The sequence below is a fragment of the Crinia signifera genome, chromosome 7, assembly GCF_055691185.1.
Source record: "Crinia signifera chromosome 7, ASM5569118v1, whole genome shotgun sequence".
Taxonomy (NCBI): domain Eukaryota; kingdom Metazoa; phylum Chordata; class Amphibia; order Anura; family Myobatrachidae; genus Crinia; species Crinia signifera.
Window position 1 is genome coordinate 65,900,588 of NC_139223.1, and position 21,609 is coordinate 65,922,196.

General features: G+C 43.8%; 1 protein-coding gene across 1 annotated transcript in view; it reads left to right on the forward strand.

Annotated features, from left to right (window-relative positions):
- Nucleotides 1-21,533, forward strand: part of LOC146019477 (palmitoleoyl-protein carboxylesterase notum2-like) — a 30,578-nt gene extending 9,045 nt beyond the window's left edge. The window contains exons 6-12 of the mRNA XM_083152003.1: nucleotides 1,670-1,728; nucleotides 3,971-4,070; nucleotides 10,854-11,042; nucleotides 14,136-14,236; nucleotides 15,589-15,736; nucleotides 16,529-16,576; nucleotides 19,863-21,533. Coding sequence (XP_083008129.1) covers nucleotides 1,670-1,728; nucleotides 3,971-4,070; nucleotides 10,854-11,042; nucleotides 14,136-14,236; nucleotides 15,589-15,736; nucleotides 16,529-16,576; nucleotides 19,863-20,166 — 949 coding nt within the window. The 3' untranslated portion in view covers nucleotides 20,167-21,533. The remainder of the gene's footprint in view (nucleotides 1-1,669; nucleotides 1,729-3,970; nucleotides 4,071-10,853; nucleotides 11,043-14,135; nucleotides 14,237-15,588; nucleotides 15,737-16,528; nucleotides 16,577-19,862) is intronic.
- Nucleotides 21,534-21,609: the final 76 nt, after the last annotated feature.

A 21,609-nucleotide genomic window follows, 5' to 3' on the forward strand; every position in this document is an offset into this window, starting at 1 on the left:
CGAATGCCGCTATTGGCCGCCTTGCGGCCTAGCGGCTCCTGATTGGCCGCTAGGCCGCAAGGCGGCCAATAGCGGCATTCGGGAGGCGGAGCCGCACGATGTACACAGAGTACCGTGCGGCTCAGCTGTTCGCTTGGTTTCGGGCTGTCGGTTTGTTTTTTTGCCAAGACACTTACCTGGACTACGTCGCGCTGGGACAGGTGAGTATGGTTTCCTTCCACAGCTCCACATGGATTTCGTCGGATCCGGACGCCATCGCCGACAGCGACGTCGACTTAAAGAAGGACGTCGACATGGATCCAGAAGACGACACAGGACCAGGGCTACCTACGGGAAGAAGATAGGTAAGTATTAGTATGTGTGGGCTTTGTGTGTATTAAAGTTTTATTTTAAAAGTGTGTCAGTGTGTTTTGTGCACTATTTTTTTAACTGTGGAACTACAAGTGGCAGCGGGCCCTTTAATGCCCAGAAGGCTGGGACTTGTGGTTCTCCAAGTCCCAGCTTGCTGGCACTTGTAGTGCCACAGTAAAAAACAATAGATTATTCTTTTTTTTACACCATAATCAGCCCGATGCCCACCGCCCAGGGGCATCGGGGACAGTACCAGGCTTCAGCCTGCTCAGGTAAGTCCTGGAGGGGGGGACCCCTTCATTGGGGGGGTCCCCACTCCCCAGGGCCCCTGGCCAGGCTGACCGGTCAGGGGGTTAATGTTTTGGCCGCGGGACCTTATATCATAAGTGTCCCCCGGCTGTGACATTACCCTGCTGGCTGGTTGTGCCTGGGACTGGTTCTTGAAATACGGGGGACCCCTAGTCATTTTTTCCCCCGTATTTTGGGACCTGGAGCCTGGGGCTGGTTGTTAAAAATCGGGGAACCCCTATTTGTCGGGTTCCCTGATTTTTAATTACCGGCCCCGGCTCCTTCAGCCTGGTGCTGGTTACGGCTTTGGGGGGGACCCCACGCCGTTTTTTTTTTTTATTTATTTAATTTTTCTATTTTTTTACACCGCAGCCTGCACGGATCTGACTGATTCGTGCAGGCTTAAAGCAAATAGAACAGGAAAATAGTGTTCTATTTTTCTGTCGTATTTGCGTGGGTGTTTCACACCACTTAGCAGCCGTATTGTCAGTACGGCTGCTTAGTACATCAGGAATCACCATTCTTTTGAATGGTGATTTCTGTCGTATCCTATCTATGGTGTAGGACATTTGTATTTGTAAATACAAATACGAATGTTCCATCCCTAGGACTACGAATTGTTGTATTTTTGGGATTGTAAATCCCGAAAATACAAATTCGTAAAAAAAAGGTGTATTTCTCCCTACGAATACACCTTTTTTCTACGAATCCATTTTGGTAAATGTCCCCCTCTATGTCCACTGGGATGGTAGTGTTTGTGCAAGTGCTCCAGGCATTTGACTGCGCATAGTAACATAGAATTTGACAGGAGATAAGAACCATTTGGCCCATCTAGTCTGCTCCTACCGCCAAAATTGTTTTCACTTTTTGTTATCTTTTAGCGCACAAAGAAGTAATTTTGTCAGTTGAGTGGTCTCTAGTGGTCACTGGAGGTACTTCACCTCATAGAGGTCCAGTGTTTTGTAAATAGATAAAATTACATAAGCAAATTCTTCCATGCAACTGTGTGATGTTCTCTTTCTCCCTTCAGTTTTGTGCCTTATTGTTCAAGTGATGTCTGGAGTGGAAATGTGTCCAAATCTCAGAACGGTAATATACTGTATTTTTTCTGATGTTTGCAGAATCCCTTGTGTTCTGTGATAAAGGGACCAATCTAAAATGTTTATCAGTAGCTTTGAGGTTTATTGAAATAGTTATATAAATTAAATGGTCTTGCCCTTTACAGTAGGAGTGGAAACATTTCATATAAGTATAAAATACATACAGAATACTATAATCAAACCCAAACCTAGAAGGAAAAAAAAAAAAAAAAGTTTCATTCTTTTGAAAATAATAGTGCATTATTTCGTGGTCAGTGGCAGCAATGACGACCTGAATTATAGAATTATTTATTCTCATTTCTATTCCACAGCAGCTTCTCCGCAGGGTCTGAACTGTAGTTGGGAGAGGCTAAGTAATCAGCACATGAGACTAATATACCCCGTTTCCACTGCCGCTAAACACAGGTTATTATTGTGACAACCCAGGAATCCAACCTGGCCATCTTGCAGAGTTGGCCCTAGGGGCAGTTTAAATGGGTAAACGGATCATGCTTCCTGCAGTGCTGGCTCATATTAAGGTGGAGTGGGGACAGTGATGGAGGGAGGGGATGATTTTCTGGTTGATTCTCTTCTGCTACTGAGTGTACATTGTAAACGGCTCAGACCCAAGAAAAATCTGGGTCGGTGCCTAGGTGGAAATTAAGCTGTCCCAGGCTTGACCTTTTGTAGGTTGAAATTAAGCTGGTCCGGGCTTGACCTGGTTTGGAACTGTGTTCCAAATCTCAGGTCAGACCCGAGACTTTGGTGTAAAAGTGGTATAATCGGTCTCACTCACCTGGATGGAAGAGCTCACTGACCCCTTCATAGACTTTATATTGTAAAATGTTTTCGGTTGATCATCTGCTTAATGGAATAGTAGCCCTTTGGTCAGAGGCGTAACTAGATATTTATAGGCCCCATAGCAAAAGTTTGTAAGGGTCCCCTATTTAGCAACTGATGGTGATAAATGTATGCAAAACATATTACTTAGACAGTAAAGATGGGCCCCCTTCAGCTCTGGGCCCCATAGCAGCTGCACCTCCTTGCACCTATGGTAGTTACGCCCTTGCCTTTGGTCAAGCCTTGATTAGAACCCACTAATTGAGTCACAATGGGTCAAGAGGAATGGCCAGTGTGCTGAGTAGCCAGATTTGCCAATTCATCCCTGTGCAAAAGTTTTTCGGCATGCCTGTAAATCTGATCAACCTATGATCACTATCATCATTTCTGTATGTGGCCATCTACTCCAAAAGGTCATTTTAGAGGGACAATTTCAACCTCATTTATGGGGAGATGTACCAAGCCTCGGAGAGAGACAAACTGGAGTGGTTGCCCAAAGCAACCAAACAGCTTCTGCTGTAACTGTCATTTCATAGACTGTGCTAGGTAAATGACACAAGATGATTGGTTGCTTTGGGCAACTTATCTACTTAATTTCTCCTCAAGGCTTTAGACATCTCCCTGTTATGGTCATAATTGCTAATATTCAGGAATTGCTTTTAATAATTAATTATAATTTCTAATTGGCATATATTGCAGCAATAATTAATGAATGAAGTCTGGGCAGTTTTAACAGCAATGTAGGCCCAGGGCAAAGCAATGCATTTGGGGCCCCTCCACACCCATTCACAAGAAAAAATATATAAAATAAAAAATCATAACACACCCCTCATGCAGTCCTGTGCCATCTCTCCACATGCTTCCCTACATTGAATGGCTCTCAGCACTCTGGTTGCTGGATAGCTCCAGCCAATCACCAATCAGAATGCTGCCAGCCAATCACTGTTTGGCTGCAGATGGGGAGGCTTGTATAGAATGCTGGACTTTGAGTGGTGGATAGCTCAAGTCATCCACCAATCAGCATTCTAACAGCGATTCACTGTCTGGCTGCAGGGTTGGAGCATGTGTGGTCAACAGTGCTGGACCATTCGAAGCTTGGTAAACTTTACCTAATCCATTGTGCTCTAATAAATTTACCATTGAAATATAGACAGAGATATGTTCTGTACAGGATTGCATATATTCCTTCCACAGCCATTAAATGATGCCCATTATTTTAAAAACTTAACCAGGTGTTTTCAGTCACCGTTTATCAGTATATACACAAAAACGTATCTATCATTGCAATGTATATTATATAAATAAGTTTTTTTAGCATTCAATTGAACGATACAATTCTTATAGTTTTATTTTAATATTTTTTCTAAATGATAGATTACTACTTAAATATTTGCCCTCTTTATATTCTCCAGATTATGCTTTCATGGGATCCATAATTATACAGGAGGTGATTCGAGATTTGATGTCAAAAGGCATTAAACAGGCCAAAAGTGTCATTTTAGCTGGTTCAAGGTACTTTTTTTTACATTTTTATTGTTAATTGGTATAAATGTAAAACTATACTGTACAGTATATCAGTGTTTGCAAACCTCAGACCTCAAGGCACACCAACAGACCAGGTTTTAGGGATATCCACAGGGCAGCCGAAAGGGAGGAGCGGGTACTAATTACCAGGGCCCAGGCTTGCTGGAGGGACCCGGCGGGGGCCCTGCCTTATACCATAAAACTGTGATTTGCAGGCCGAGGAGAGGGGGTAGGCTTAATGATGCTAAATGCCGCTACTACGTCATTTTAGCCCCACCCCCTCTCCACAGACCCGCGATTTGCGGTAATTTAATCAGCAGGGAAGTGGGGTGTGGGGCTCTGGCCAGCAAACGGAAGATTTGCCTAACTTCCTGGGAGGCGGGCCTGATTTTCGGGAGCCTCTAGGCCATTCTGGGAGGATAGGCAAGCCTATATAAAGTGCTGTGTTCAGTAATGGGATATAAAGTGCTGAGCTCAGTAGTAGAATATAAAGAGCTGAGCTCAGTAGTAGGATATAAAGTGCTAAGGTCATTAGTAGGATATAAAGTGCTGTGCTCAGTAATGGGATATAAAGTGCTGAGCTCAGTAGTAGGATATAAAGTGCTTTGCTCAGTAGTGGGATATAAGTGCTGTGCTCAGTAGTGGGATATAAAGTGCTGAAGTCAGTAGTTGGATATAAAGTGATTTGCTCAGTAATAGGATATAAAGTGCTAAGGTCAGTAGTAGGATATAAAGTGCTGTGCTCAGTAATGGGATATAAAGTGTTGAGCTCAGTAGTAAGATATAACGAGTTTTGCTCAGCAGTGGGATATAAATGCTGTGCTCAGTATTGGGATATAAAGTGCTGAACTCAGTAGTTGGATATAAAGTGCTGTGCTCAGTAATGGTGTATAAAGTGCTGAACTCAGTAGTTGGATATAAAGTGCTGAGCTCAGTAGTAGGATATAAAGTGCTGATCTCAGTAGTAGGATATAAAGTGCTGAGCTCAGTAATAGGATATAAAGTCCAGTTCTCTCACCAAAAATGTTCCTCGCCCTATTCAACACTCCTGGTTCGCACCCCAAAAAAGAAGAAAGGGTACTTATGTAATATCTGGGCTCCCGTTTTTCTTATGAGACCGCGTCCGCTCGCCACGCTTCGGGCACGGTGGCTCGCTGCGCTCGCCACACTATATAAAATCAACTCCATGAGTAGTTGGATAGTAGGGGTATGAAAAAATGGGGTGCATTTAACATGGGAGCCCAGATAATACATAAGTACCGAAGAAAGCTTTGCTGTTGTTCGCTGTTGCTTTCTTTGTGTACCTTGCCATTTGTGTATTCAATGCAAAAATGGAGAACGCTGATTTTTTTTTTTTTTTTTGGTGTGCCTCTCTGTTTTGTTCTCACCATTTTTTTTTTTAGGTGAACTGAACTTAAGTACTTAAAAAAAAAATTATTTTCTTTTCTTTTTGGTGTCTACAAGTCGACTTTTTGTATAATTTGAAGGATATATTTTCTTTTCTTTAGTGGCCCCCCCCCCATGATGCATGTTTTGCTCACTGTTTATTCTACCCATGATTCACCTCGGTTATAAACCCATGATTCACCTCTCCTTCCTCACACCTTCGTTTGGAGATGCACAGCTTTTCACACAAATTATGCTGCTTTGCAATAATTTTTAAGGCTAATTTTGCCATTTTCTGCCATTAACTCCTCGTACGCTGCATTGGTCAATGCTCATCATCAGGGGTGGCGAGCAGTTGACACGTTGAGCATGGCCAGGGGTAGAAAAAATGGATACTGCATGGTGGACAAAAAACGGAACACTGTGCCCTGCTCACTGGAGCATTGAATACTGCAGATAGTGCTGTGATCAGTAGTTATATATAAAGTGCTTCGTTTAGTTAGTAGTATGATATAAATTTCTGCGCAAGGTAGTTAAGTATAAAGGGAGTTATTTTGGTTCACTCTTTCTGACAAATTCCTTCTTAGATGGACAAAACCATGTGCACTGCAGGGGGGCAGATATAAAAGGTACAGAGAAAATTAGATTTGGGTGAGTTATTTTGTTTCTGTGCAGGGAAAATACTGACTGCTTTATTTTTACACTGCAATATAGATCTCACTTTGAAGTAAAACCCCACCCAAATCTAATTCTCTCTGCACAAGTAACATCTGCCCCACCTGCAGTGCACATGGTTTGTCCATCTAAAGGTGCGTACACACGGGGGCGATTTTGTACAATATCGCGGGAAATATGGTCTCTTAACATCTGCCCCACCTGCAGTGCACATGGTTTGTCCATCTAAAGGTGCGTACACACGGGGGCGATTTTGTACAATATCGTGGGAAATATGGTCGCTAAGCGACCATATTGCCTACGATGGGAGTGTGCACCGGTGATATATCGCTGGGTGCGCGCTCCCGTTTTTACCCCTGTAGTGATCGCTGGTCGCAGGAACATGCTCCTGCGACCAGCTGATTACCACTGCCGGGCTCCACCCGGCAGTTTCTTTTTCATCAGCGACCATCTCTGGTCGCTGATGAAAAGGAGAAACTGAGCAATATATTGCTCAGCCATATATGCTCAGCCATATATGGCTGAGCAATAAATCTCCCCCGTGTGTACGGGGCTTAAGAAAGATTTTGTCAGAAAGAGTGAACCAAAATAACCCCCATAGTGCTGTCCTTAGTAAACTTATAACAGGGCTGTTTATGGGGTGAATGCTCACACATTGTGATGTAACTGATGATATCTAACAATTAGTTTCATATGAGAGTGTGCAACAAAATGATATTTATGACCATTATCCAAGTGGTGCAGATCTGTATTAACCCTTTGAGTGCCAACGTTGCTGTAAGCGATCCTCAAAATATCCACTAAAAATGCGAGCCTCCCTCACAGCGACTGTTCTTTTAGTATAAATCATACTTGCCTACCCTCCCGGAATGGCCGGGAGGGTCCTGCAATTTGGGTCCCCCTCCCAGCCCCCTGGGGAACGTGGGCAAGTCTCCTGCATTATGCCACAGCCCCATACTCCCCTTCTTCACCACGGTATAAAACGCAGAATTTCGCAGGTCCGCGGGCAGGGGCGGGGCTAAAATGATGGGAATCGCATCATTCCGCGTAATTTTAGCCCCTCCCCTGCCCGCGGACCCACAAATTAATGCGGCTGTCTGTCATGGGGCGGGGCTTGGTGATGTCAGTCTTGCTCCGCCCCCAAAACGAAGCCACATCCCGCCCCCCTTTCACTCCTCTCCGGGCTTCTCCCGGAGAGAAGAATTATAAAGACGGCATGTATGGTATAAACACAAATACAGCCCAGTCAATTAAACAAAGTTTAGTTAAATATCGCACCTAAAAAGAGAACAGTCGCTGTGAGCGGCGCTGGCATTTTTAATGGATATTTTGAGGATCTCCCACAGCAACATTGGCACTCAAAGGGTTAAGGTGTGTACACACGGGTGCGATATGGCTTCCGATGTTGACGATATAGTGCACATCGGAAGCCATATCGTATACCGATTGTGTACTTTTCAGGGCTTGCGAGCCTGATGCGCTGCCGATGCGCGCTCCCGAGTGAGCGCAAATCGGCAGCGACATAGTGAGGGCAGGCAAGACTATATAGTGCAGATCTGCACTATATAGTCTTTGTGCCTGAATACTCACTATAGCTCCGGCGGCCAGAGGGTGAGGGGCTTCTCCTGGGGCTGCGCTGCAGGGCTGATCACCCGGAAGAAGTCCGCCTAAAGAGGAGGGCGGGGGGTGTGGCCTGATGTCAGCACGGTGGGGGGGAAGCTGTTTGATGTGCCGCGGCCCCGGGTGTTGCAGCACGCTGACATCCCGACACCCTGGAGACAGGTACTGTCCTCTGCACTCCTTCATGTTCTTACACGGTCGACATGCTGCCGTGCGATGCGAGTCCCGATGCCATCAGATCGCATCGGGACTCGCATCGCACGGCAGCATGTCGACCGTGTGTACACACCATTAATCTTTCCCACAATTGTGACAGCAAATTGTGCACTATAAGAATATGTTTGCAATTATCCTTCCATCTTTATAAGAGACTCATATTTAGTCTGGGAATTATTGGCTCAAGCCCAAAACATCTGAAGGCTATTCAGCGGGACAGGTATCAAACCTTATGCAGCCCACACACGCACCGATTCCAGCGTGCGTTGTGGGCTTAACTAGCACACACAGCATCGCATCGTATGCCTTGTGCATACGATGTGCATGCGATGCGATGCTGTGCTAGAAAAATCGAGTACAAAAAGTATGTGCAGCACATACTTTTTGTACTGTACGATGAGGTGCCGCGGGAGCGCGCACCCCATCGTACAGCATCGCACCGCCGGCATCGGCGCGCGTGTGGGCTGCATAAGAGGTAAAGAAATGTTTCCTTAGCGCCAAACGGACTAACCATCCTTTATCAGACTATCAACTGACAGAATGTTGGTTGCTATGGGCAACTTATACACAGTATCTTCCCTCCAATGTGGATTCCACATGTGTGGCCTAATTGTATAGCAATTCATTTGAATGCCACTATTTGTAGATAATCCTGATTTTTAGACAATAGAAGTTATAGAACATTGCCATTCAGATTCAGGGCTGCAAACACAACTGAGACAGAGTTTGGGGCTTGTGTATTTCAGGGAATTTCGTTGGATGTTCTTGATAATTATGGTTTATCCTCAGACTTGCTATTAAAATATTTCGAGTTAGGGGATTACTGTATGTCCAATTGCAAAATGAACATTCAGAAGGGTTTTAAGTAAATGATAATTTGGTTATAGTATAGAAGATTGGCGATGTCTAAATCGCCAAAGACTTGGCCGCCACTAATGGTCAACTGCGACTAGTGAGATGCCTAAAAAATAGTCAGCAGCGTCTAGATTGACAATAAAAGGAAATCGACACAAGCAAAGGTTGTCAGAAACGTGGTTGACAACGAAAAGTCCGACACAAGTTTTTCAAAATTTTTGGTTATGTTGAAATAGGTGTACAGTGTCCCCTCGCATGGCTTGCTGTGCTTGCAATGCTTCGGGAACACTATTTTATTCTCCCGCTGGGATGGAAAAGTTGGATTTACAAAAAAGAATCAGTAAAAACTTGTGTCGACCTGGTCATTGTCGACCATGTTCATGTTGACCTTCTGTCATTGTCGATATAGTGTATGCCGACCATTTTTTAGGCATCTAACTAGCCACGGTCGACCATTAGTGGTCAACCAAGTCATTGTTGATCTAGACATCGTCGTTCCATCGTCCGGATATGGATAATTCTTATATTAGAGTGTAAGCTTGCAGTAGGGCCCTCCTACCTCCATGTCTGTGTGTTTTTACACAGTTTGTTCTATCACTGTCTACAATTGTAAAGGGCAACGGAATCTGCTGCGCTATATGAGAAACTGTAAATAAATAATAAAAAATTGAAATGTTTTTGTATCCATTATATGAAGCTGCTGCTGTACATTCCACCACTAGGTGGCAGACAGCTCTACAAAATGTTAGCAAATCCACAGTATCTGCTGTAACCACCTGCTGCTTCTGAATTTGAGATCTTCCATTTGTATAAGGATTTTGTTTATGAGAAAATGGAAGATAATAAAAGAACAGTATGTATTTGTGTCCTTGGCAAAGTCCTGGTCTACAAGATCTCAGCGCTTACATGTGCAAAGTTGGGATGAGATCAGTGTAGACTAGGAATGATTGAACAACATTCCTACAATGATCCACTAATGGTTGGCGACCATCAAATGATTTTGTCCCCGCATGCAAGGCTGCGAATGGATATTTATGCAAAACATCCATTTGCATGCATGCGGGGAAAGCGGCATGTGAGGGGGGGAGTGGCCATGTGGGTGGCGTCGCATTGACTCGCAAAGCTGCAACCAGAATAAGGTCTATGATGCCTACAGAGATTAAAGCACAACAGAGATCCATAGCCAGATTGTAATTGCTTACTTATCGTTAGCTTTGCAGATACAGATAAAATAAATATTATAGCAGGTATATTAAATGTATGCACATACATAGGTCATATCTGAGAATCATATTGGAATATGTATTTTAAGTGAGATCAATGAAATCAATTTAGTAGTCTTACCATACTATCCCTTTAAACCCGTACACGACACTTATGAATTACACAGGTTCTGTGGATGGCTGATTTAAAGCCTGCATTTCACCTGGTAATAATCAGCCACAGAGCATGTGTAATTCATAATTGTCCTGTTTTAAATGGATAGTATGGTAAGCCTATAATAGGCATAACTCAGTTTGCAGATTTGCATATTTAATGTTTGGTAGATTTTACTTGTGTTTTTTAATATCTTCCTGATGTATTTAACATTCGCCTTGAAACATATTGGGGTGGGGGAGAGTTTTTCCATTTTTTTAAAGCAGCAATCATTTACACTGAAATAAACAGGTTGATTTTGCCATGTAAACGATTGCCGCTTTAAAAAAATGGAAACACTCTCAAAATGTCCCCCTTTCTGATTCTCACAGCCTATTACATTTGGCTCCATATTACATTTCCACCTGTGTGCACTGGGTATCACAGCACTCGGTGATGCCTTTGCTCGTGTATACACTATACAGTATATATTGTCAGAATTTGCCATCCACTTTATTGGAATAATCTAATCAATATAGGTGGGTACTGCACCTACGCTTTAAATATATTGTATTATTTTACCAATAAAATTCACGGAAATGTATTTTGTAATAAGGCACGGATTAAAGCTTCTCACCTTATATTCTTCTACTTATGTCCCAGCGCTGGAGGCACCGGAACCTTGATCAATATTGACAGGGTGGCGACTCTTGTGGATGAGGTGACTGGTGGCACTGTCCAAGTCAGGGGCCTCGTTGATTCTGGATGGTTCCTTGATACTAAACATTCCAAATCTGATTGTCTGGATGGCACATCCTGTGCACTGACTAATGCCATCAAGAAAGGTTTGAAGTAAGTGAAATAAAAACGCAACTAAACTCTCATCCCCTAACAAGTACAACTGCAAAGGTTTCATAGAAGGGGGGTTGTTGCCTAGGCAACTGTCTGGTCGATGGTTCGGATCCGAGTGGGGTGCAGTGGGTTCTTGGCATGTGTCCAGAGTCTCTGTTCTGACACGTTTCACTGTAGCCAGTTACAGCTTTGTCAAAGACTTTGGACACTTGCCAAGCACCCACTGCATCCCACTCGGATCCGGACCAGCCACCCACGCAAATATCCATCTCCTCACCTCCATTGCCACTTCATACCATCTTCACTCTCTCTCAACACTACCAACATGGAGGCTATCGCTGTAATGCATTCCTAATTGGAATAACTCCTCAAGTGGTCGAACTGTGATAATTATACTCACCTTCTTCACAGAGAGACTTTCTAGTGGAGTCACTTATGTGTGGACATTATTGGCGGCAATTATAGGAATGGGTCCCATGCGATTATCCCCAATTGTCATAAGTACTCAGTGTTTTTAAGTATTTTTTATGTCCTCTTATCATTATTCAATATATTCTTAATATCTCAATTGGTGTATAGCACTACTTCATTTCCTGCAAAGGTTTCATGCTTGTTACTCTGTGGCAGAACTGGAACTAACATTGTTGCAGTGCACCGGGGCCCACTGCCGGGACTAAGGGGCCCACTGCTGCCCTGTCACCTACTGTTTTCTCTGTCACCCACTGCCATCTTGCATATTGTGAACTTGAGTTGGGGTGGAGGTATTGTGCCTAAATTATATTTTAGAACCTGGGTCCACCACCCACAAGTTCCAACACTGCTCTGTGGTTCAGTAGATGGTTATGGTATATTACATCTACAATGTCTAGGTCTACAGTCAACAGTTAAAAGGTAGACCACTAGTCGGTCGTCAGGGTCAACATAGGTCAGTATGGACACCTTTTAAGTGTTCCGTATCCCCCCACATGGCTCACTACGCTCGCCATGCTTCAGGCACAGTGCCTCGCTGCGATCGGCACCCTATTATATTCTCTCACCATGCCATAGTGGATGGTAGGGTATGAAATACTGCTTGTCGGCACATGTCAGCTAAAAAATGTATGTAAAAAGCCATGTCGACTTTTTGACCATGTCGGCATTCTGACTATGGACCTTTTGACTGTTTAGTTTTTGCCCATGTCAGCATTCTGACTGTCGACCTTTTGACTGTTGGCCTAGACACTCAGGGGGAAATTTACTAAGATGTGTATTATACTTAACATGTGATGTTGCTATGGGCAACCAATCAGATCCTGTCTACTACCTTCTAGAGGGTGCTAAATAAATAAGAAGTAGATTCTGACTGGTTGCCCATAGCAACATCACATGTGAAGTAGAATACAGATCTTAGTACATTTCCCCCTCTAGATCTAATGACTGCATACCCAGGGGCAAACGCAAGATTTTCAGAAGGGGGTTTCCAGAGGGGCGGAGAAAAGCACAGAGATGGACACAGGTGACCCAGTATATGCCGGGTCAGTTAAAGTATTATAGATAGACCAAATGTATATAAATAATAATAATAAAATATTGGGAGCCCTACCGATCCTCCAGCGGTAGGGGTGGGGGAAGCTTTGATGTCCTGTGGGTGGTAGGGGGTATTATATCAACCGCTCAGCATGTAGGGCCTGGATCAGTAATTTCCACCAATTACCCCTTTACTGCACAGATGGTGGGAGATGAGGTGGGAGAAGGGGGCATTGGGCTGAATGAAGGGGCCCTGATACATAACTTCCAGGGTGTTAAAGGATGTTTAATACGCAGAGGAGGGGTGTATAGTGGAGTGGGCTTATTATTCATAATTTTCTGGTGGGAGGACAGCTTGCTTGACTGCAGATATCTCCAGTTCCCGGAAATAAATTTCTTAGATTTTAATGGAATTAAAAACTAGAGAATCCCACCTACCAAATGGTACGGGGGACTAGGGGATCAGTGTTCAGGAGGCAGAGCAATCTGCCAACGAGAATATAAAACTACATACCAGGTGTGTGGAGCTGGAGCAGTAACCAGCTGCTGGAAGGCTGATATCTCTGGTTCTGGGAACAGTAGAGACAAGCTACTAAAGTCCCTCAAAGGGGGAGAGTCCCAGCTTTTGGAATATACCCTCAGAAAAACTCTAAGTCAGACAGAACCTGAAATATCTGACTGGGAAGAGCAATTAACAGGCTTGGATGGGGACCACTGCTTTGAAGTCAGATATCTCCGGTTCCCAAGGGCCGATTTTTTTAATTCTTGTATCCGTGGAAAGAGGGGATCCTCAGCTTTCACCCCTCCCCCCTGCGCCACTGATACCCAGTAGATATGTCACCTTGAATACCATACGTTACAAAATATAACCTATAGTCATTCAAATATGATTCACCAACCTGATTTTTTTGGGGACAGTGCAAGCTTTTATCTGTCAAAGGAGACCAGGCTCAATAAACATGGTCTGTGCAAACTGATAGTATCTATGGGTGGATGCTAAAGCCAATTTTGATCTGGTCTTCTCTGTCATTTTGGAGGCATGCTAAACCGCTGTCAGTGTATCTGAATTGACAGCTGCTTCAGCCTGACCTTTCGCCTCATCAGTAACCTATGAATGCATGTATAGTATGTTGTGTCACCTGCACCACTGGCACGGTATCAGCATGACCCTCACCTAGATCCTTCGTTGTGCTATTAGAGAGAGGAGAGGGGAGAGGGTCTATTCAGATAAAATATTTTACATTCCAACTTTTAAAATGTTTACATTTGCCACAAATTTTCCTGATTTAGTGTTAGGTAAGGGGTTGCAGCCTAGATTTTTTTTAGAAATCATAGGGCCTGGTTCAATTAGCCCTGGTAATTTACAAGAAAATCAAAGACCTTACTCGGCCCAAACTCCAGTGGCATGAGGACGCGCTCCCATCCCAATGCAGCCTAAAGTCCCGGCACTGTGTCCCTCTAAGGACACAGTGATCCAGCCTATTGGTTAGTTAGGCCCTGTAAGCGCCGTATGACATGGTAGACAGTATTAGTACAAATGACTGTAGGCTTACTTTTTAGTCTTGTCACCTGTCCCATTTCCTGCAGGCTGTGGAATGGAGTTCTTCCGGATAACTGCAGGCAGCAGTATAAGAGAGAGGACAAGTGGCAGTGTTTTTATGGACCCAAGTCATACACGTCAATGAAATGTGAGTATCACAGGATTGCTTGTAGTTATCAGATATTGTTAGTTATTGGTATAAATAGGTTGTACAGTAGGCCATTTACCCAGCAATATCTGACATTACAGAACAGACTGGCTTTATTGGTACTTTTAACAAGATTAGATCATTCCTTGTTTTGGATTAAAGGGGAAAATATTTTTTTTGCTTTAAAAAACCTGAGGAAAACTGAATACTCCAGTAAGGTATGGGTGAGTTGGGCTATCTGTTATCTTTTAGAGTATGTACGGATAATATCTTACTGGAGTATTCAGTTTTTCCATTTCCTGCACAGGCGACTTTTGAATAACGCTCTATATATCTATATACTGTATTTATAAAAATGTATGTATGTATGTATGTATGTATGTATGTATGTATGTATGTTCCAGCATAACTCTGGAATGCCTGGAGCAATTTACACCAAACTTGGTACACATATAACTTACAATTTGGAAAGAAATACCATGGGGTAAGACAACCCTAGCATCCCCCCTGGGGATCCCGGGGTCTGGCCCCGCCAGGGGCCTAAAAAGGGATCCGGCCACTACACAAAGTGGGTCAGGGAAGCAACATATGGCAAATATATGGCAAATATATGGCAAAGTTGCTTTACATAGTGGGGGTAGAGGACATTGATTAGATCCATATTAGGTTGACAGCCACTAACACCCACAATCCCGACACTGCCCGGGTTCCAGGGCGCAAAAAGGGGTCCAGTTACAACACAAAGTGGGTCAGGGACAGAAGATATGGCAGAGTTAATGAGGACATAGGGTTTCTGAAAAAAAAAATTGTGGTCAGAACCGGGAGCCCACATGGCTACATGACATCTTATTAGAGGTTATGGGGGAAATTTACGTGGGGTTTTTCTATGGGCAACCAATCAGAATCTACTTCTACCCTCTAGAAGATAATATATAGCATCTGATTAGTTGCCCATAGCAACATCCCATCGGAAATAGAACTCCCATCTTAGTAAATTTCCCCCTTTGTCTCCTACTGTATATCTGAAAGTTCAGTATGCAAAATACTGTATTCTGAAATCCTACATTTTTGGACTGTAAAAGGTTCCCCCACACATCGCATCTAGTTCAAAATGCATGCGATACGCTACAACAGAAGCCATTTTGAACTAGATGCGATCTGCTGCATATACTTTTTGGACTTTGCGATGTCTTATGCGCAGCACGTTATGTTTTTATTTATTTTCCAATAAACACTACAATCTTGTAAACGACAATTCAAAGACTCATTAAGAATACCTGACACAAGTGGGTTTTTTTTGTGTTTTTCGCTCTTATCTTTATGTCTCAGTCATTGCTATGATTGTGTTTCAGCCCCTATCTTTGTGGTTCAGTGGCTCTATGATGTGGAACAGCTAAGAATAGAAAACATCCAACCGGATTTCCAATTCATGACAGCCAATCAGTGGAACAACATACAAAGCATTGGGAGAGAGCTTAAGAAATCTCTGCGTGAAGTCCCGTAAGCGATAAACCAGTTTCTAGATGAAAGAATTGAGAAGATCATGACTGGCATACAGCCATAGTGATTGGAGTTACTGTTCTGTATGTATGTGAAAACAAGTAACAATGGAAAAAGATACTGTATAATGCACACCCCGCTTTACGTTTATGTGTAAAGCAGCCTTGCAAGTCCACCAAACCCCGATTTGCGAATGGTGGCCTGGGCTCCACACATTTGCAAGGGTGATTCCCTCACAGGGCCTGCGAATGGATGTTACACGGTAACATCCATTTGCAGCCTGGTAGGATCCACCTACATCATTCGATGTAGATGCTCAGGAGGAAGTGGGCGGACAGCTGGCCATCCCCCGCACCCACGTCATTGGGGACTTTGCATGAGAATACCCAGCGTTCTCATGGGAAAGCCCATGAAACACTGTGCGTTCCCATATGTAAATGGCCCGGGCAGCTGCCCCTCACCCTTCCCCCTGTACACTTGGGTGCATGCGCCCAGCAAACACCCTGTTTGCAGTGGCCTCACGCACCTGGCGTATCGCAAGTGCAAGAATGACCCTACTCCCACCATTGGAGCCCCTGCGAATATTCTGGTCCTTGCGAACGGACCAGAATAAGGGCCACTGTATACAGTAATTCATGTGTCTATGAGTACAGGAATAGTATAGCAACTCTACTGTATACAGTGTCATATTTTACTGTTGTACGGCTTTTGTCGCTTATTATATGTAGTACAAGATAATTAGAAAAATATATCTTTACTAAACAAGTTTTCTTTAATCTCTTCAAAATGCAGGGCAGTGTTTGCTCCAGCCTGCTTCTCCCACACCCTTATTACCAAAAGGTAAGAGAATAAAGGGGTCACTGTCATCCTACATGTTCTCCGTATTATAGAAATGTGTTCTGTCCTACAGGAAAATAAAACGTATTCATTTGTGTAGTACCGGTACTTCTTCATTTATATATTTATATGTATGACCTTATGGGGGAAATTTACTAATATGGATTCGTAAAAAATAGGTGTATTCGTAGGCAGAAATACACCTATTTTTTACACATTTGTATTTTCGGGATTTACTATCCCGAAATACAACAATTCATATTCCTAAAGATGGCACATTCGTATTTTTATTTACAAATACGAATGTCTACACCATCGATAGGATACGACATGAATTACCATTCAAAAGAATGGTGGTTCCTGATTTACTAAGCAGCCGTATTGATAATACGGCTGCTAATTGGTGTAAAACAGGCACGAAAATATGACAGGAAAATACACCTTGATGTTCCTGTCGTATTTGCTTTAAGCCTGCACGGATCAGTCAGATCCGTGCAGGCTTTAGTGTAAAAAAATTGGAAAATTAAATAAATAAAAAAAAAACGTAGAGTAGAGGCGCAGAGGAGGAAACATCTCTGCGCCTCTCAGTCCGCAGCGGGGAGCTGCCGGAGTCGCCGGCAGCTTGAAGAAGAAGCAAGAAGATGGAAGAAGAAGGAAGAAGCCCTGGACTACATCGGATCAAGCCAGAAGAACTTCCATGGAGGACCTGGGTGAGTTGGATTTCCTTCCACAGGTCCACCATGGATTTCTTCGGACGACCAGACGCCGACGCCGACATGGATAATCGACATGCAGAAGAATGCCGGCATGGATCCGGAACCAGGACAAGGCACCGGATCAAGACTCTGGGACCTACCTACGGGATCAAGATAGGTAAGTATCAGTGTGTGTGTAATGTATGTATTAAACTTTTATTTTTCAGGTGTCAGTGTGTATTTATTTTACTATTTTTTTTTACTGTGGAACTACAAGACCCAGCGGGCCCTTTAATGCCCCGCAGGCTGGGACTTGTGGTTCTCCAAGTCCCAGCTTGCGGGGGAGGCTTGCTGGGACTCATAGTTCCACAGTTTAAAACAATAGTTTATTCTTCTATTTTTGTACACCAAGATCAGCCCGGTGGCCACCGCATAGGGCCACCGGGGACAGCACCAGGCTTCAGCCTGGTCAGGTAAGTCCTGGAGGGGGGGGCCTCTGGCCAGGCTGACTGGTCGGTAGGGTTAATGCTTTGGCCGGGGGGACTTGTATAAAAAGTCTCCCCCCGGCTGTGGCATTACCCTGCTGGCTGGTTTGGCCTGGGGCTGGTTCTTAAAATACGGGGGACCCCTAGTCATTTTGTCCCCCGTATTTTGGGAACCAGCCCCGGACCTGGAGCCTGGGGCTGGTTGTTAAAAATCGGGGAACCCCTTTTTGTCGGGTTCCCTGATTTTTAATTACCGGCCCCGGCTCCTTCAGCCTGGTGCTGGTTACGGACCCCACGCAGTTTTTTTTTATATTTATTTATTTTTTCTATATTTGTTTTTTACACACTGCAGTCTGCACGGATCTGACTGAAATGAAAAATTTGTATTAGCAGCCGTATATATGGCCAGCTAATACGAATTCCTACGACATCGGAGGGTTACAAAGCAGTCATATATGACTGCTTTGTAAATTCCCCTCCGGAACACGACTTTGCATACGACTGAAACAGTCGTAGGGAAAATACTAATACGAAAAACTAGGTTTTTCATATTAGTAAATTTCCCCCTATGTGTCTAATGGGCCCATTTACCAAACAATGAGCCTGATTCTGCATGGATTGTATTGCATCAGCTTATCATAGGTGATCCATAGCAATGCAAATGCAGGATAAGGTGCATACCACCTCCTGCCCACATTTGTGATTGCAGTCCAAGCGGAACATTGCACCCGCTCCTCTGTTATGAGCAGCCCAAGTTTGATCTTACTCCGACTGCCCATAACGGACGGCTGTTGTGGTTTTACCCATAGTTCCAGCAGAGATCCCCAAGAATCCTATTTCAAAAATGGCCCCTGTGCATGGTGCAACAGCACAGCAGCCCTGTCACCCCACACGGCACATTCAGGGATGGGCTCCATATCATTGCTTGTACCGGGTGATACATTCACAGATGTGATCACATTCTGCAATGCCATCTTGCACGCTAATATTCACACTGCAAATGCGAGCAATGATAAATGGGCCCATTAGCCATTTTGTATACAAAGCCTATGTAATGACATATTATTATTATTATAACATTTTATTTTTAAGGCGCCACAAGTCTTTTGAAGCGCCATACAGAGGGCCTACAATATAACAGTACAGAGAGACAAAATGTAACATTACAGTAAATAAATAAATAACAAAGATTGAGGTAACGAAGAGAGCACCACAATTCAAGACACACTATAGCTTAGATTTAAGTGGCGTGTGAGTAATTAGTGTACTACCAGTGGCTGGCAGTCATAGATAGAGATGAGAGTGTGATAAATAAAATAAATAAAAATAAAATAAAAATTGCATAACAAATACTGTATGTTTACAGCTCTTTACAGAGCTTTTTGTGGAGATGGGAGAGTCCTATACTATAGTGGCAGGTTGCTTCACAATGAGTTTGCTGTAGTGCAGTGGGGAAAAGCTAACTAGCCCTAACTATACTTGCGGGTAGTTGCTGGTCCTCCGTCTGTTAGCCATGGCTTTAGCGGCTCCTACTCCCCAGGAGCCGCTGAAGCTCGAATGTAGAACGTTCGTTAAAACTGTGTTGCATGAAAAAGGTGTTATTGCCAACAATTGTTAACCAATCAGTTTCAATCCTTTTCTTGTACACTTTAGAAAATACATATAGTGGTAGATGCTCGATTAGTTCAGTAATGCCACTCAGGTGCACGAGGGAGGGGTTAATACTAAGGGGCAGATTTATTAAGCTTGGAGAAGAGATAAACTGGAGATAAAGCAGAGAAAATGTAAAAGGAGATAAAGCACCAGCCAATAAACTCCCAACTGTCTTTTTCAAACACAGTTGATTGGCTGGTGCTTTATCTCCTTTTACCTTTTCTCCGCTTTATCTCCAGTTTATCTCTTCTCCAAGCTTAATAAATCTGCCCCTGAGTGAGCTGAGGGAAACAATGTATTTTTTACTTACACTTCAGAAAATGCAAGGTTGTAATATGTGAATGGTTACTATGGACTAGACCACTTCTTATTTTACACTATTTTTCAGAAGTGTCTGCTAAAAACCTCTCTGATGTTTTAAACACTATATAAAATGATATAATGTCTCTTTCACAGCAACTGGTTGGAGTATCAGGTGAAGGGAGTGAGCTTAGCTCGAGCTTTGCAATGCTGGGAGAAAAGCCTTCAAGAACGAAGGGGACCCAAGACTACTATCCGTGGATGTCCCTTTCATTTGCTAGATAACTGTCAATGGCCTCACTGCAACCCCACGTGCCCAGCCCTTCATGACCCTGTGACTGGCCAGGAAGTGACATTATTACAGATGTTCCTCAGGCTAAACCTGGAGAACCAGAAGAGAGGGCAAGAACCCAAAGGAGACCTAAATCAGCTAATGGCAATGCTGAGACACAGTGGTTAATGAGAGTATCAGGTCATATTCTTATCAATTATTTATACTAGGCTACAGCAAAACCATCTCACCTCCCCAATCCCGTTTAGACACATTGTACTGAAAGAACCCCCAATTACAATAAAGAGTCTGAGGCTAAGTAATATTGGGGAGTCTTAGAAAAATACATAAGTACACATAGGCAGTTTTAGGGCCTTATTCGGATCTGTTCGCATGGAGCAGAATGTTCACAGTGGCTCGGATGGTGGGCATATGCACATGCAAAGGGTCATTTCTGCACATGTGCATACGCCGGGCACGTACGGCCACCACAAACAGGGTGTTTGCTGGGTGCACGCACACAAGTGTGCGGGCGGGGGGTGGCGGACTGGGCCATTTGCATATGGGAACGCCCAGCTCATGCCCCGATGTCGCAGGTGCAGGGGGCGGCCAGCTGACATCTCCTGATATCAGCTGCTCGCCCACTTCCTCCTGAGCGTCCATGCATATGTGAGTGACTTCAGAGTCACTTCATATGCGTGCACCTTAGCCATCATTCATTGGTCGGTGATCATCGAATGATGTGGGTGGATCCCACTAGGCTGTGAATGGATGTTACTGTGTAACATCCCTTCCCAGGCCCTGCCAGGGAATCGCCCTTGCGAATGTGTTGCCGGCCAGGCCACCATTCGCAAAGCAGGGGTTGGTGGACTCGCAAGGCTACGAATTTGCAGCCTTGTGAATCAACCAGAATAACCCACTTAATCTGCTCACTATACGCTGTCCATTTTGTGGTAGACGGAAATAGATAAATAGAAGTTCTGGGGGTGATTCTGAGTTGGGAGCAAAGAATAAAATAGCAAGTCACTTTGTATCTGGAACAAACCATGTTGAAATACAAGGGGTGTGAATACATTTATTGTTGTGCAAGCTTTTGCCCACAGTTGCTAGACAGCTTTATTTTTATTCTGCATTTTAGATAAGAGCCAGGACACACTCCTCCCAACTCTACCTGCAGTGCAGCATGGTTTTTCCAAGGTGCAAAGTTACTCACTCCTTCTCTTTATTCCTGAATCAGAATCAGCCCCTATATGTGAGAGTAAGTGAATGAGTTGGGGGCACCCTTGGCAATCCCCTTTGTGGTCCATGCAGACCAGCCTTCACTCTTGTGTGGAGCGAGGCAGCATCTACTATGGGCAGTATTCAATGAGAAAAGTTCTCCGTGTTTTGTGGAGAACTTGTGCTTTGTTCGCCTTGGACGGAGCATTTTGCTCTCCAAAAGCGAGCAACCCTATTCAATGTGAAATGTTCTCCGTCTTTCTAAGTGACTTTCTCCGTGTCTCTCCGTGTAGCAATTCTCCATCTTTTGATGGGGAGCTGGAATGTGAACTTTTAAACTAAAAGGTTTTTTTAAGAAATTTTGGTGTAAACAAATCAGTTTTTTTTTCTGTGAAGGGGCATGTTATTTTTATT